This window comes from Pogona vitticeps, chromosome 3 (assembly GCF_051106095.1).
Source record: "Pogona vitticeps strain Pit_001003342236 chromosome 3, PviZW2.1, whole genome shotgun sequence".
NCBI classification, from domain to species: domain Eukaryota; kingdom Metazoa; phylum Chordata; class Lepidosauria; order Squamata; family Agamidae; genus Pogona; species Pogona vitticeps.
The window spans coordinates 71,919,050-71,932,975 of record NC_135785.1 but is presented as its reverse complement, the minus strand read 5'-3'; the positions used below and the strand labels follow the sequence as shown (position 1 = coordinate 71,932,975).

The window sequence follows — 13,926 nt, the reverse complement described above, 5'->3', positions numbered from 1 at the left end:
TGCTAAAGAAAATTTAATATTATACATACAAAATCAAGCATATAGTCAATAAAATCTTAAGACACATTGTCTTAAAGGCTATAAATTCACAACTTGAAATGGAGTGGATTCTTCTTCTTTTCCTCCTCCTCCTGCCAAACAATCAATTTATCACCTTCCCTTTCCTCAAAGTGCTGACAGCAGGATAAATATGGTTCCCAGGCAAGTCACCCTTCTAGCATTAAGGCAGATGTACTTAAGAGAGGAGACTACATCCAATGCCCATTTAATCCCATTACTCACAGATTAAATTTACATAGAGTGTAGAAGATAATTTAACTTAATTTAGAAGGAATCTACATTGTCCACTTGACAGCAATAGTCATGTGGTTCTGAATCACTGTTTGAGGTCTCACAGGCAGGGAGCTGATTGGCTCTGTCTGGGAAGCCAGAGAAAGAGTGGAGCCAAAACCCTCATCTGGGAAGACACCTCCTCCCCAGCAATCCCAGCTGGGAGATTTGGCTTTGCAGCCTTTCCCGGATTCCAGGCATGGCACCGATCCAAGGAATCAATTCCACTTCTGCCCCCAAACAAACGGACCTCTGGCAAGGGAATGGAATAACTTGCTCTTGCGGCACAGTAGTCCACATGTGCATCTGCCTTGTGTGTGCGCTTAAATGTGTCATTTCCCCCCAGTATAACCCAGTACATCTGGGGTTTTCTGTCAGGGAGATCGAACCCTTAAACAAGCTCACAGAAGGAGTGGTTTTTGGCTCCTTCCTCTTCCATGCAATCACCTATAAACCTGGAAAAGTTTTACTTTGCAGTTTTACAGGTGATTGCGAGGAGAACTTGGAAGCTGCTGTGAGAGAAGAGAGGATTTTACTTATTTATTTAAAATATTTTTACCCTGTCTTTCTCCTGAAAAAAGGAACCAAGATGGCTTACATCATTAAGGACACAATATTAAAAGCTAAAAACCATCATTCAAGTATTAAAGAATTAATTACATTATATTAAAATGTTATGTAAAAGCATTACAAAAAACAGATTTGGAAGCAACCAAATATAAACCATCCCATGTATTGTCTCCTAAATAGTCAGTCACTAAGGAAAATCCTGCCTAAAGAGAAAGGTCTTTGCTTGCAGAAGGACAGCAAAGAGGAAGCCAGCCTAGCTTTCAGTGGGACGGAGTTCCAGAATCTGAGAGCAGTGACAGAGAAGGCCCTCTCATGTCCCCACCAAGGTGGTGGGACTGAGAGAAAGACCTTCCTTGGTGATTTTAACACACAGGCAGACTCATAAAGGGAGACATAGTCCTTGAGATAGCTTGGACCCAAGTTGTTTAGGACTTTATACTTTTGAGTTGTTCTCGGAAATGGATTGGCTGCCAGGATGGAATTTTTTCTTTCTGGAAATTTACATCATTCACCTTCGCATGTAAACCCCTTCTGGAGCAATTCCTCTTTGGAATTACTGTTGGTATGGGCCAAGAGGGCTTACAAGAAAAAGAGGAATTGCTTGAGACAGGCTTCTCAGAGATTCATGTAGGGCCAAACAGGAAACTTTGCTTCCCTAACATGTTGGATCCAAGACAGTTTACTGAAGGTTTTCCTGACTCTCTCCTGTTATTTCTACTGCAAGACACAGTCTATATATTATTCTGAGAGTCAAAAATAATATGAGTAAATACAGTACTTTGCCCTACTGCTGATTTTTTGTGATGCAAGTACTGTTTAGATTTAAAGCATTATCATTATTTCCATCTGCGTCCAAATAAATTTTTCAAAATGCTCAGAACAGTGTTCATTCCTTATCATTCTGTGAAATCTAATGCAACCTGGGTTTATCTATGAATCTAGATAAACTCAGTGAGAATGAACTTGTGCCCCACCCCTGATGTTACTGGACTCCAACATCCATCAATCTTAGCTAGCACAAACTATGATGAGGTAATCTGTAATCCAGCTATATCAGTATTTCTAGTTAAACAAGTTCTTTACCCCTCCTCCAGTATAACACACAGAGACACTTTAAGGCTTGGTTACATGCATGGCTATAAAGCACTGGTTCTTGGTATTTTATATTACTACTCTAAATAATTATAAGGCAGGTGGTAACTGAGATGAGTTTGTGTTTTCCCCTTACCCCTCTTTGTTGTGTAAACATTTCTGCTTAAATACTTGCTTACATGAATATCAGTGTTGCAGACCTGAGGCTGGCCAAGAAGCCATAGTCAAATATGGTTGGTAGATTAGTGGCTATGCTGAAGAAACTTGAAGCCAACAAGGAAAGATGCATAGCTCAGTAACAGGGGAGATACTTTGCATGCAAAGGGTTTCAAAATCAGTTCCCAGGAAGACCTATTTGAGACCATGAAAAATTGCTCCTCAGAGTAAAATTATTAAGCAACATAGACCAATACTGTAAATAGTCTGACTCAGCATAAAGCCAGCTTCTTGTGTCCTACTATATCAGTAGTTCCCAACCTTAGGTAACCCAAGTATTCTTGGACTGCAGTTCCCAGAAGCCTTCACTAGCAACTGTCCTGGCCAGGGGTTCTGGGAACTGCAGTCCAGGAACACCTGGGTTACCCAAGGCTGGGAACAACTGACCAAGGCCAACTAGACTGCCTTTTATTACTGTGCATTAAGTATCATCTCTAGTGTTTTCTCACACTTCCAAAAAGCTGAATAAAAAAGAGACCAAAAAACAAACATTGCCCTTGAATAGCCACCAAGATATCCCAAGCTATCCACTAAAATACCCATCTATATCCAAAACTTTGTTCAAATGCTCAGAAAAATGTGTTTTCTTCACAACAATTCCGTGAAATAAGATAGGTCAAGCACAAGTAGAATTCAGAATTTGCTGCCCAGAGTAGGCCTTTGGTCTAGATGGGCGGGGTAGAAGTCTAATAAAATAAAATAAAATAAAATCTATCATGAAATAATTATGTGCTTAAGGTAAATTGCACAAGCAGCTTTTGTCATTTTTTTATTACTTTGTTATTTGCCTGGGAGCACAACTGGCTGCATGACCCATGTACGTCCTAGCATGTGATTGACAACAGGCTAGTTGCCCAATTTCAGGTTTAGGCTGCACAAGCCCTGCAGTATTCTGACCAACTTCTTTTTTCCAAAGGCAAAAGGAGAGAAGCAAAAGAGAATGTTACATCACCTGCTAAGTTACCGTCTGAGGACCAGGACCAGAGTGATATTCATCATTCCTTAATATTTCTTTGCCAAGATGATGTGTAGTATGAGCCAATTAACTAGATAGTTCCCCATTGTATCCTAATTGCAGGGCTGACAATTCTGTAAGAAGATGGAAATCTACTCTCAACTGCTTCCCAAGCTCAGCAAGACACACATTTGTAGACTACACAGCATGCAGTGAGTAGAGCACTTTTATAGTGTAATATAGTGACATTGCGTGAAGATGGCAAAGTTGACTTCTGTAAACACTGGAACAAGGGATATTCTTATGTGCCATTTCAACCTACATTTGGCGCTGTCAGAAACTGGAATTTGCACCTATCGGTAGTTTATGCACTCTTGTGTGACCCATTGTAACTCCCATTAGAACAGGACAATTTGCCACAGATAGACCCCCTTTTTATGACAGTATTAAACTACGGGAACCTTATCATTATTTAGGTTTTATTGTAATGCAGTAAAAATCACCCACTGTTACAACTGCCTTAAAACATATGAATTAGACTATTTCAGTAACCTTTAAAGATGTGTTATTCTTTGTCATATTACTGAATCGTAAGAAGAGACTGGTTACCTCTGTTTAAATTTCCTATCTATTAAAGTAATACCAGCAATCTGTGTTTTTTCCCAAGCCATTGAGGAAAGGTTAAAATGAAAATTGGACTTTGGGGAGTACCTCCTATTACAAGAACAAGTTGAAAACACCTCAGCTGTAGCCAGTAAAGTCAGGTTCTTTTTTACAGAGCAGTTATCAAGGGAAATGACTGCTGATAACTTTATTGATTATAGCAGCTCCAAAAAATTTCAGACTTTGGCTATAGTCTAGCTTTACTGCAGTGAGACAATTTAAGATGGTGTTGTGGCAAAATGAAGGGAGCAGAAGACTGTAACATGTTTCATAAAGCACAGATGCGGATTTACAGTGATTTAATGATGCAGTTAACTTTATAATTAAGTGGAATACAGAAATGAACACATTTATGAGGCAAAAATCATCATGTTAGCTCTTATTTTACTATCATACTCAGAGACTAACACTTGCAACGAACCTCACATACATAAATGGATAACTCCATGTACCAAACAGAACTGTCAGCTCTTTCACAAAAACTACAATAATTAAGATTGTGTCTTTAATCCCCCAGCTGAGGAAGTTACATATCCGAGGCAAAGAAAAACAGATAAATCGCTGCATAAGAACAAAAACAAAAACAACTTCAAGCATTTCAGACAGGATAGTAGTTATATTACATTATCCTATCAACATGAAGAACACATACAGTGGTGCTTCGACTTATGACCATTTCGAGTTACAACCAGCTCTGGCCACAAAATTTTGCTCTGACTTGCAGCTGGAGCTTCCAGTTACGAACACAAAAAGGCAGGGGGAAAAGGCGGGAAATTCAAATTGCTAACCAGTGGTAGGTGAAGAGGCTGCTTCTTTGTAGCTCTTTTGCCCCAACAGTTAGAGTGAGTGTGATTGGAGGAGGCTTCGGACTGCCCAGTAAGGTAAGGTGCTGCTTTCTGCTTTTAAAAAACTGTTCTGGGTGGGTTTTACAACGTGGTTTTGGGCTGGGGTGGTTATGTTTCTGTGCTGTGATGGGTCTTGGGGGTTTTGTTTGTTTTTTGTTTTTTTCCCATTTCTGATGGGTCTTGGGGGGGTTGCTTGCTTTTTGGAGTTTATTTCCCCATTTCCAATGGGTCTTGGGGGTTTGTTTGCTTTTTGGTTTCCTTTTTTGAATTTCCAATGGGTCTTGTGGGGTTTCTTTGCTTTTTTGTTTGCTTTTTTTTCCATTTCCGATGGGTCTTGCATGGTTTTGTTTGCTTTTTGGTTTGCTTTTTTGCATTTCCGATGGGTCTTGCACGGTTTGTTTCCTTTGCTTTGCTTCACCCCCCCCCCCTTAGGCCAGAACACATTAATCATGTTTCCAATGGGTCTTGCAGTGGTTTTGTTTTTTTTTGGGGGGGGGGGGTCCTTTGGCCAGAACAGATTAATTGCATTTCAATGCATTCCTACAGAAAATGGTGCTTTGGCTTATGACCATTTTGAGTTACGACCATCTTCTGGAACAGATTAAGTTCGTAAATCGAGGCACCGCTGTATTTGAATCCACAGAGTGAACTGCATGCCTTCCAGTTCAGCAGTTATAGGATTCTAGGATTATTAACACATATTTTAATATAACTGTTTATTAGTATCTCAATGGAATGTTACAACACATCCTCATTTCCTCTAACAGCAAACCCAAGTGTTGGTGGAATGGAAACTAGACCTGGACAACTTAGAAACAGGAGGCAGGGTTGTGCAGAGTAACAAGAATCAATGCAGCTTCAGAGGGAGAATGGGGCTCTGTAAATGGAAATAAAATTGGTTATACTATCTCTGGATGGTCCCAGTAAAAGGGAGCACATTATGTATTATTGTCTAGTTTATGCGGTTTTGTGCTACTAAGCTCTGTGGGTTTTTTTAAATTATGCTTTCTTTTTTAGGGGGTTTTCTGTATCTTTTTTAGTTCTAAAAATATAAAAACCTGTTTAAAAAAAACAGAAACAGGAGGTAGGGATCATCATGGCTATGAGAACCCAGAGATTTGCAAATGTATAAACATTTTGTACAAAAACAAGAGGACAAAATCCTTCCCCCCCCCAAAAAAAATAGCACCAGTCTCCAAAGGGTATCAGTTGGAAAATAAGAGGGAGAAGAGGAGTAGGGGTGAGATCCTAAACTCGCCCCTACTCCCCACAGTTTATAGGTCAGGATCCAGTGGGATTGTTCTACTGATGCAGCTGCTTCTGACAGTGGAACAAATAGGAGGAAATCTCTCTCATCCTGCAGGCCCCTTAAATCTTAACCAAAAGAGCAGAGAATGCTTCCAGAAATTTTAGGGTCACACAGTGGATGGGGGGGGATGAAAAGAAACAAAGTGCGTTTGTGCTAGTAGTTAGATGCTAGTGCAATGTTTAATTTAGGCCACACTGCCCAGAAGGCACAAAAGCATATTTTTGTAAGTCCTACCTGAAAACTGAAATTTTCATCTCAGTGCAACTAATAGCATTGGGGGGGGGAACACCACTGCCTGGCATTGAGACATTGTGGAAAAGTTCTGCATCTTGCAAGCCTAACACTGTAAGGGAGAACCCTGTTAAGACAACAGAAATGGCACCGGAACAGCAGCTCCAACACCTTTCATTTTAAAACCTTACCGAGTGTAAATGGTAGATTTCTGTTTTATATACTGCTCCTGTAATGTTTGTTTTCAAAGCAATCAGGCTTGAGTCCTCTGGGCCCATTCCTCAAATCTTTCCACTTTTCATCAAATCCTTTTTTCTCCCTGAAATGGGGTGGGGGGTTGTTCATCATAGCCTTCAAGTTGGGATTAATGGATTAGTACAAGTGGGTAACTGTGTTCAATTCCAGTCACTTTATTACAAGTAAGATAGCAACAGATTTTAAGGAGCTTGGGAAAGAGTGGCAAAAACAGGTCAGAATGCTGAGGGATTGACTTGTGAAGGAAGATTACAAAAGTGAAACGTATCACTTAGCTTCAAGATAACTAAGAGGAAAAGCCATGTTAATTGTCTAAAAATAAGCTAATGGTTAAAAAAGATCCTACTGCCTGACAAAATTAGAGATAATGTGAAGAATTTTTTAAAAGTTAAGAATGGCCAAATGGGTTCATTGTAACTAAACTTAATACCAGAAAAACAGCTCTTTTTGATGCCAAAATATAGTGATATGAAAAAAAAATATTCTGTAGAATTTCATTTAGTTATATGCCATCAAGTCTGAACTGGCTTATAGCAACCCCTAGTAGGACTTTCAAGGAAAGTGAGATACTTAAGTAGTGGTTTTAGCAGTTCCACACACCCAGCGACTTTCCACAGCAGAGCAGGGATTTGAGTCCTAATCTACCACTCTATCCACTATACCACACAGAGTACCCTGTATGAATTTGTACAGTATCAATTACCAGTACTATATAAAGCTCTTGGGCATTAAAAGGAAAAAAAAATATTTGAAGTTCGATACTTTCAACATTGGGATGAAATCCTCCTTTCCACTTAAAATCTATTCTAACAGACAATCTTCAATAATCCTCTAAGTCTGAATGACTTACTATGTCTTTTTACTGCCTGTATTCTATAATCAGCTAGAACAAACAAAGCATGAAATACTCGGTCACAACATCATTGCTAGGTTCTAGTACATGATTTTTTAGAAAATTATCATCCAAAACACTGGATGGAATTATTATCATGGAATTCATAACTCTTATTCCTTCCTGCGAAAGTTTCTGCTGCAGCAAAAAGAGTTATACCTTTGGCTTAAGCAGATATAGCTCAATAATCAACAACCAGGTTGTACTTTCTGGTACAGCAGTTTCTACTCTGACAGCACGAAGAGACTCAAACATGCGTCCATATGCTATCAATATTTCCTTCTTAACTCGTATTGTCATGTAATAAACGTAAGGACATGCCTTGAAGAACAGATTCATTATCCTAACTATAGGCCACTGACATCTGTGCAATAAAACACCACCACGATTTTTTCAGCTGTGTTTTCCCCCTCATTCACTTTGTCATTCCTTTTATGGATGGCACCTTCCCTACCATCACCACATATTAGTGATTCCCTGTCCTCAAGGGCTCCCTTTAAAAAGAATCCAAACCATGGTACCATTGACTTGCAGTGGTCTGCTCTGTGATGCCCTTTGCAATGTGATGCAAATAATGTAATGCATCTAATCCAATATAAACACAACATCAGTGCCTTCATTACCTTTATTCAAATCAACAGTGCTATATATTCTGCTATGTGATCAGACATGCCCCCTGCTTCACTCATTGTCAGAGCTGAATAAATGTGGAGCCAGATGAGCAAAAAAATGGAAATTACTTATGCGGTCCTGCCAGATCCTGGCAATCTATTTAAGCCAGTCCTCCCCAGCTGCATTAGCAAACCAAGGATTCCTAACACTAGTGGGTATTTTGTTATTATATTAACACTGCATACATAGCCAATTTAAATAAGATACAGGGTATTTGCTGCGCTGTCCTCCTCCGCATGGCACCATGTTTAAAAATTGGGTCTTAAGCATGGCCTACAGGAGTCCAGGAGTCCCAACAAGCTACAGTATTAGTGAAGAAGCATATCTCTAATTGTATTGGACAAAAAAAGTTTCACCTGTCAGCATCAATGCTTGTGGCATAACTTTCAGTGGTAAATTGCTATATGTTATGAAGTTAGTGTAGGCAATTACTGTTGCACACCAATCACGTGAGTCAACATACAACAGGACATGGTCAACTTGTCTTGTTAACTTGTGGAATTTGTCTACTATTGTGGAACATTCACTCTCATCCATTTGGAATATTCTTCAAACCCAAAATACTAATCAAGATATCTTACCTGGTGTGGTTCAATGTCCATTTCTGTCAAGGCTGATTGGAAAAACATTTTGGCTGGTTTTCCTACAACCTCAGCTTGAATGTCGCAGGCATACTAGGTGAGAGAACAAATTAAGTTAGTTTTTAAAACAAGTGAATATGAATGACGTCCACACAGACAGGGCACAATGAGTAAGCCACAAATATATTCCATTTTTGGGAACCCCATTATATTCAGCCTGATGTACAAATTGGCAACTTCACTCCTCAGCCATACATATATTTCTTTTATTAAAGGAAAGGAATCTTTCCATATAAATATCCTGGGTCTGCCAGTCTGACAGCAGGACTCCCAGACTGAATTATTTCATTCTCTGAAGCATGGTTGATTTAATTTAAATCAAACTGATTTACATCATGACTGAAATCACAATAGAATTCACAATTTAAATTTTGATTTAAATTTAAAAATTCACCCTGTTCTGAAGTAGAACCACTATTCACATCCAAGTGTGGAATACTATTAGAAAGTCAACACAAATCTTCCTTCTTTTCATCCCATACAGGTATGCTTGAATAGCACAAAACAGAGGCATCTGATAGTGACCGGGGGGGGGGGCACCTTAAAATATCAATCTTATGATGGGGCCATGCCGGTGTCCCAGAAATATTAGACTCTTCTCGAATTTTGAAATGTATAAACACAAGTGCCAATTTCCTATCCTACTGCTTATTCTATTCCTCACATTGTAAGCTACGTTTTGAATCCTTAGGTTTTCAGAGTAAAGAAGCCAAAATTACATTAAAATTAAAGTGCTGAGCATTTCTCTGCAGCTGGCAACAAATCCTTTCTCCTAAATAAACAATACTTCCAAAACAACAGTACTTTAAGAATAACAACACTGTTCATCAACAAAAACCAAGGAATGGGAAGACCCACGCTTATTAGTACTAGATGGGGTACATGTGAGGTACAGATGTTTTTGAGATTACAAAATCCAGCATTCCTGACAATGCTAGTGGGAATTCCCACCCAATAACATCTAAAGGGTCTCAGGCTGCTTACCCTTTCTCTCATACAAAGAACCTCTAACCAATTTGTATCCACATGATGAAATAAAAGCTGTACAGTACAATAACTAAACTTGTACAGAAATACACTACATGTAATATACCTCCAATGCCTTCATGTATACTCCAACATCAAGTTTTAGGCCATCAGTTTCTTTATAATAGCGTCTGAAAATGAGAAGTTAATATTTAAATATAAATACTTTACACCTAGAGTCTATTTCTTTTTTTTTCTTTTTTGTAACTAAATTTGTTTCTCACTAAGATTTTATATATTTGCATAAAAAGGAGTCCCAGTGTGGTGATGTGGACAAAGTGAGGGACTAGGGTTCTGGAGGTAAAGGTAAAGGTTCCCCTTGACAATTTGTCCAGTCGTGTCCGACTCTAGGGGGCGGTGCTCATCTCTGTTTCCAACCTATAGAGCTAGTGTTTGTCCAAAGACAATCTTCCGTGGTCACGTGGCCAGCGCGACTAGACACAGAACGCCGTTACCTTCTCACCATGGTGGTTCCTATTTATCTACTCGCATTTACATGCTTTCGAACTGCTAGGTTGGCGGGAGCGGGACTAGCGACGGGAGCTCACTCCGTCACGTGGATTCGATCTTACAACTGCTGGTCTTCTGGCCTTGCAGCACAAAGTCTTCTGCGGTTTAACCCGCAGGCCTCAAATCCCCACTTGGCCATAGAAACGCATTGGGCATGTGGAATTGGTAAAACTCCACTCCTTAAATATTTCACTTACCTTTAAAGCCCTGTTAAAGTCTCTATAAATTGCTTCCAATTTGACAGCACATCACACACACACAAGTTTTCATATGACACCCTGATTTGTTAAAAAAGCAACATAGTGGGCAAAATCCTATTGCATACATACACATTGGCAGAAGTTGATGACATCATCAGTAGAAATGGGAGGTTCATATTCACCTCCTGGAGGAGACAAATATTAAGCCCACCAGTACAGGTGTTCCAGCGGTCCTTCTCCACTCCCCAAAACTAGTTCAGTCCACTCACTGGGCTCCTCGTCATGAAGGTAGGCTGCCTGGCATTAATGACATCACACCAATTGCAGATGTCATCCCACTGGCTCTTCCCACCTCTCCGCTCAACCAACTGTTCAACAGCTGATCGGGGAGGCTTGTCTTCCCATCTCCTTTTTGGAGTGGTTGGCTGCAGGGATATGCAGGAAAGCACCAAGGGGACTACGTCTGCAATTGTGTGATGTTGCTGACCGCAGGCATGCATGCACCGAGGAGTCCAGTGAGTGGACTGGGCTGGTTCTAGGGGGTGGGGAAGGCTTGCCTGGACACCTGTGCTGGCAGGCTTCATATTCGTCTCTCCCAGGAGATGACTAGACATGGATGCTTCACATTCATCAGCTGATGCCAGTAACATTTAATTTAAATTAATTTAATTAAAAGCTCTCCTAAAAGCCTCTTCAGAGTGAAAGAGAGCCCTAGGAAACATCAGAACCTAAAATCAAGGGGGTGGTTTAATTAATTTAAATTAAATAATTACAGGTGCCAGCTGATGACATAGTTGGCTTCCATAAGTGTAAATTTACACAATAGAATTTTAACCATTACATGAATCTAGGCAGAATGTGAGATGAAAATAATACTGGGCAGATGTGACAAAATAACATAAATGTCAACCACATTGACGACCTGTGGTTTTCAGCTCAGGATGGGCCAATTATTCCACATTGCTTCACAAAGTTTCATATATTGTCCTGTTCAGGTTCACACACATGTAGTATTTAAAAGGCTGACAAGTTCTGCCTTTAAAAAGTACACACAGGAGAAATAAAGCTTTTAATTGTGTTCTACTGCAAAGGTTATACTTCAAGAACAAAGGCAGATCTACAAATGTAAGACATGTATTTATATGTCAAATTACTTAATTTGTATACTATATTCAGGAATATAAAGTGTGCATATCAACAAAAACAGCTGATCTGCCTCCAGTCTTGATTAAGCAATTCACCAGTGTAATTTAATGTTTTTCCCCAAAAGTCATGGACCAGAGCAAGCCAAGCCCTCCTGTCTTCCACTGTCTCCTGGAGTTTGGTCAAATTCAAGGTACTTTCACAATAACAAAAGCTAGCATGTAATAAAAGAAAACACTGCCTTTAAGATTTCATTTTCATTTTCTTTTGTAACAACATATTAAAATAGGCACAAAAATCTGCAAAGTTGTCCTTAACTTCAACCTGCATCAATTAAAATTTGCCCTCACTGGCTAAAATTGGTACTACAATAAGTAATTAAAACTTCAGTAGTTTCTCTTACCATTTAAGTTAAGGATGAGAAATGTGTCACCCTGTTGCCTGACTGCAGCTGTCACAGAGCCCTGGCTAGCAAGGTTGGAAGTGAAGGCAGTGCCACAAAATCCCAAGGGAGACACGTTACCTACCCCTGGTTTGAAGTGCACAGTCCTACCTAACCTTACTTTTATTCTGCAACACTGAATAAAAGCAAGAGGGAGGGGAACGCATTTTCTTGACTTAAAAAAATCCCCCTACCACCTAGTATTCATCCAATTGATGAAAACATGCATGATTTTCCATATGGGTCAATGGGTGTGGGGGTGTAAGTTTCAAGAAAGTTAAACCCTCAACCCCCAAGCCACAGCCATGAACTGAAACTTCCAGATTCACAAACATATTAAAGTCATGGGAAGTCCAATTATGGATCTCTGCATCCTCGTCCAATTGGTGTCTATATGACAGATACATTTTAAAAAAAGGCAAAAGACAGACAAATGCATTACGGATGAAGCAATGGGCCAGAGCTGCATGGATTCATCTTTAATGCATATTCCCCCTTCCCCATTATATGTAAAGCAGCCCTTCTTATCTAGTGTTTCACTGAGTGAACAGAAACAGGAATGCAAGATTCAGTGAAAAGCGTTTGCCACTGAAACTGACCAAGTTTAATATGTTTTTTTTCTGGAATTTACTTCCAAATAATAATGCTTACCAAGAAAACCTATCACCAGTCTTTTCTTCATAATCATAAACTGAATCATAATATTAATCTCTCTCTCTCTAGCTCTCCGTATGTGTGCATGACTATGTGTTGCTATGTGCCATCAAGTCATCTCCACCCTATGGTGAATTATACATATACATTTACACAAGCACACAATAGGAGAGAATGCCAGCATAATGCACGAATTTTCTTTTATGTCCCCAGACAGATAGAAAGAGAACAAAAATGTCTAGGATGAGCAGTCAGATAAGATTTTATGCTTTATCCTTCTGCCATTTTCGATTATTCAGCACAGCTTCTCTTTAAAATGACCACTTGACCTTTGCTAGAACAGCCATTAACCTTCTATAGTCTAGCGTAAACAGCTTAATTTTCTGACAGTGGCATGACAGAAGAAATTACAAAGCCAATTCCCACTCTCAGCCCAAAACAGATGCTAAATGTAAATCACTCCATTTTCAGAAAAGGAACATTCTTCTCCAGCAGCTCTAACGCTCTTGGTTTTTAGATGGCATACTACAACTTTAGTGGGAAGAATATTTCTTTCTTCAAAGAAAGTCTGAACAAATGAATGTTTTAAAATACTTCCACACTCGATATAACATTGCTGACACCATACGAGAACAAAAAACTGCATGCTGCTGCTATTATTAGAAATACAATATCAGCACAATTTTAATGAAGGTAAATTCATGTCAACTTTTCTTACAAGATAATGATAAATCAATATTTATTTTTGGAGGTTCTTAAACTTTAAAATAGAGTTGGCTTAAATACCCATTTGCAACTTTGTAAACATTTTATATTTCTGCAAAACTCTGCCTATGTTAGAGGCTAACCATATATCCAAATATAGTGATGCCTCGCTTAACGGGCGCCCCATATAACAACGAAATCACATACCGACGAACTTTTTGCGATTGCTTTTGCGATCGCATTGCGATGTTTTAAATGGGGAAAAATCGCTTTTGAGATGATCGGTTACCTGTTTCGCTTACCGATGATTTTCTAACAGCTGATCAGCGGTTCCAAAATGGCTGCCAGGTAAAAAAATGGCTGCCTGCTGTGTTTTTGTGCGGCGAAAATGGCTGCCATATGGAGGATTTTCGCTTTAAGGTGAGTTTTAAGCCCATAGGAACGCATTTAAGGGGTGTCAATGCATTCCTATGGGCTTTCTAAAATCACATAGTGACGAAATCGCTTTGCAGTGATTTTTGCTGCACCGATTAACGTCGCTATGTGAGGCACCACTGTACATCTGCTAACTGCCT

At 39.4% G+C, this 13,926-nt stretch overlaps 1 protein-coding gene across 2 annotated transcripts in view; it reads right to left on the bottom strand.

Annotated features, from left to right (window-relative positions):
* Positions 1-13,926, bottom strand: part of LHPP (phospholysine phosphohistidine inorganic pyrophosphate phosphatase) — a 186,058-nt gene that overhangs the window by 136,286 nt on the left and 35,846 nt on the right. For both annotated transcript variants that reach the window (XM_020791539.3, XM_020791540.3), the window contains exons 4-5: positions 9,765-9,828; positions 8,612-8,704 (exon numbers count right to left, since the gene is read on the bottom strand). In XM_020791539.3, the coding sequence (XP_020647198.3) occupies positions 8,612-8,704; positions 9,765-9,828 (157 nt within the window). The remainder of the gene's footprint in view (positions 1-8,611; positions 8,705-9,764; positions 9,829-13,926) is intronic.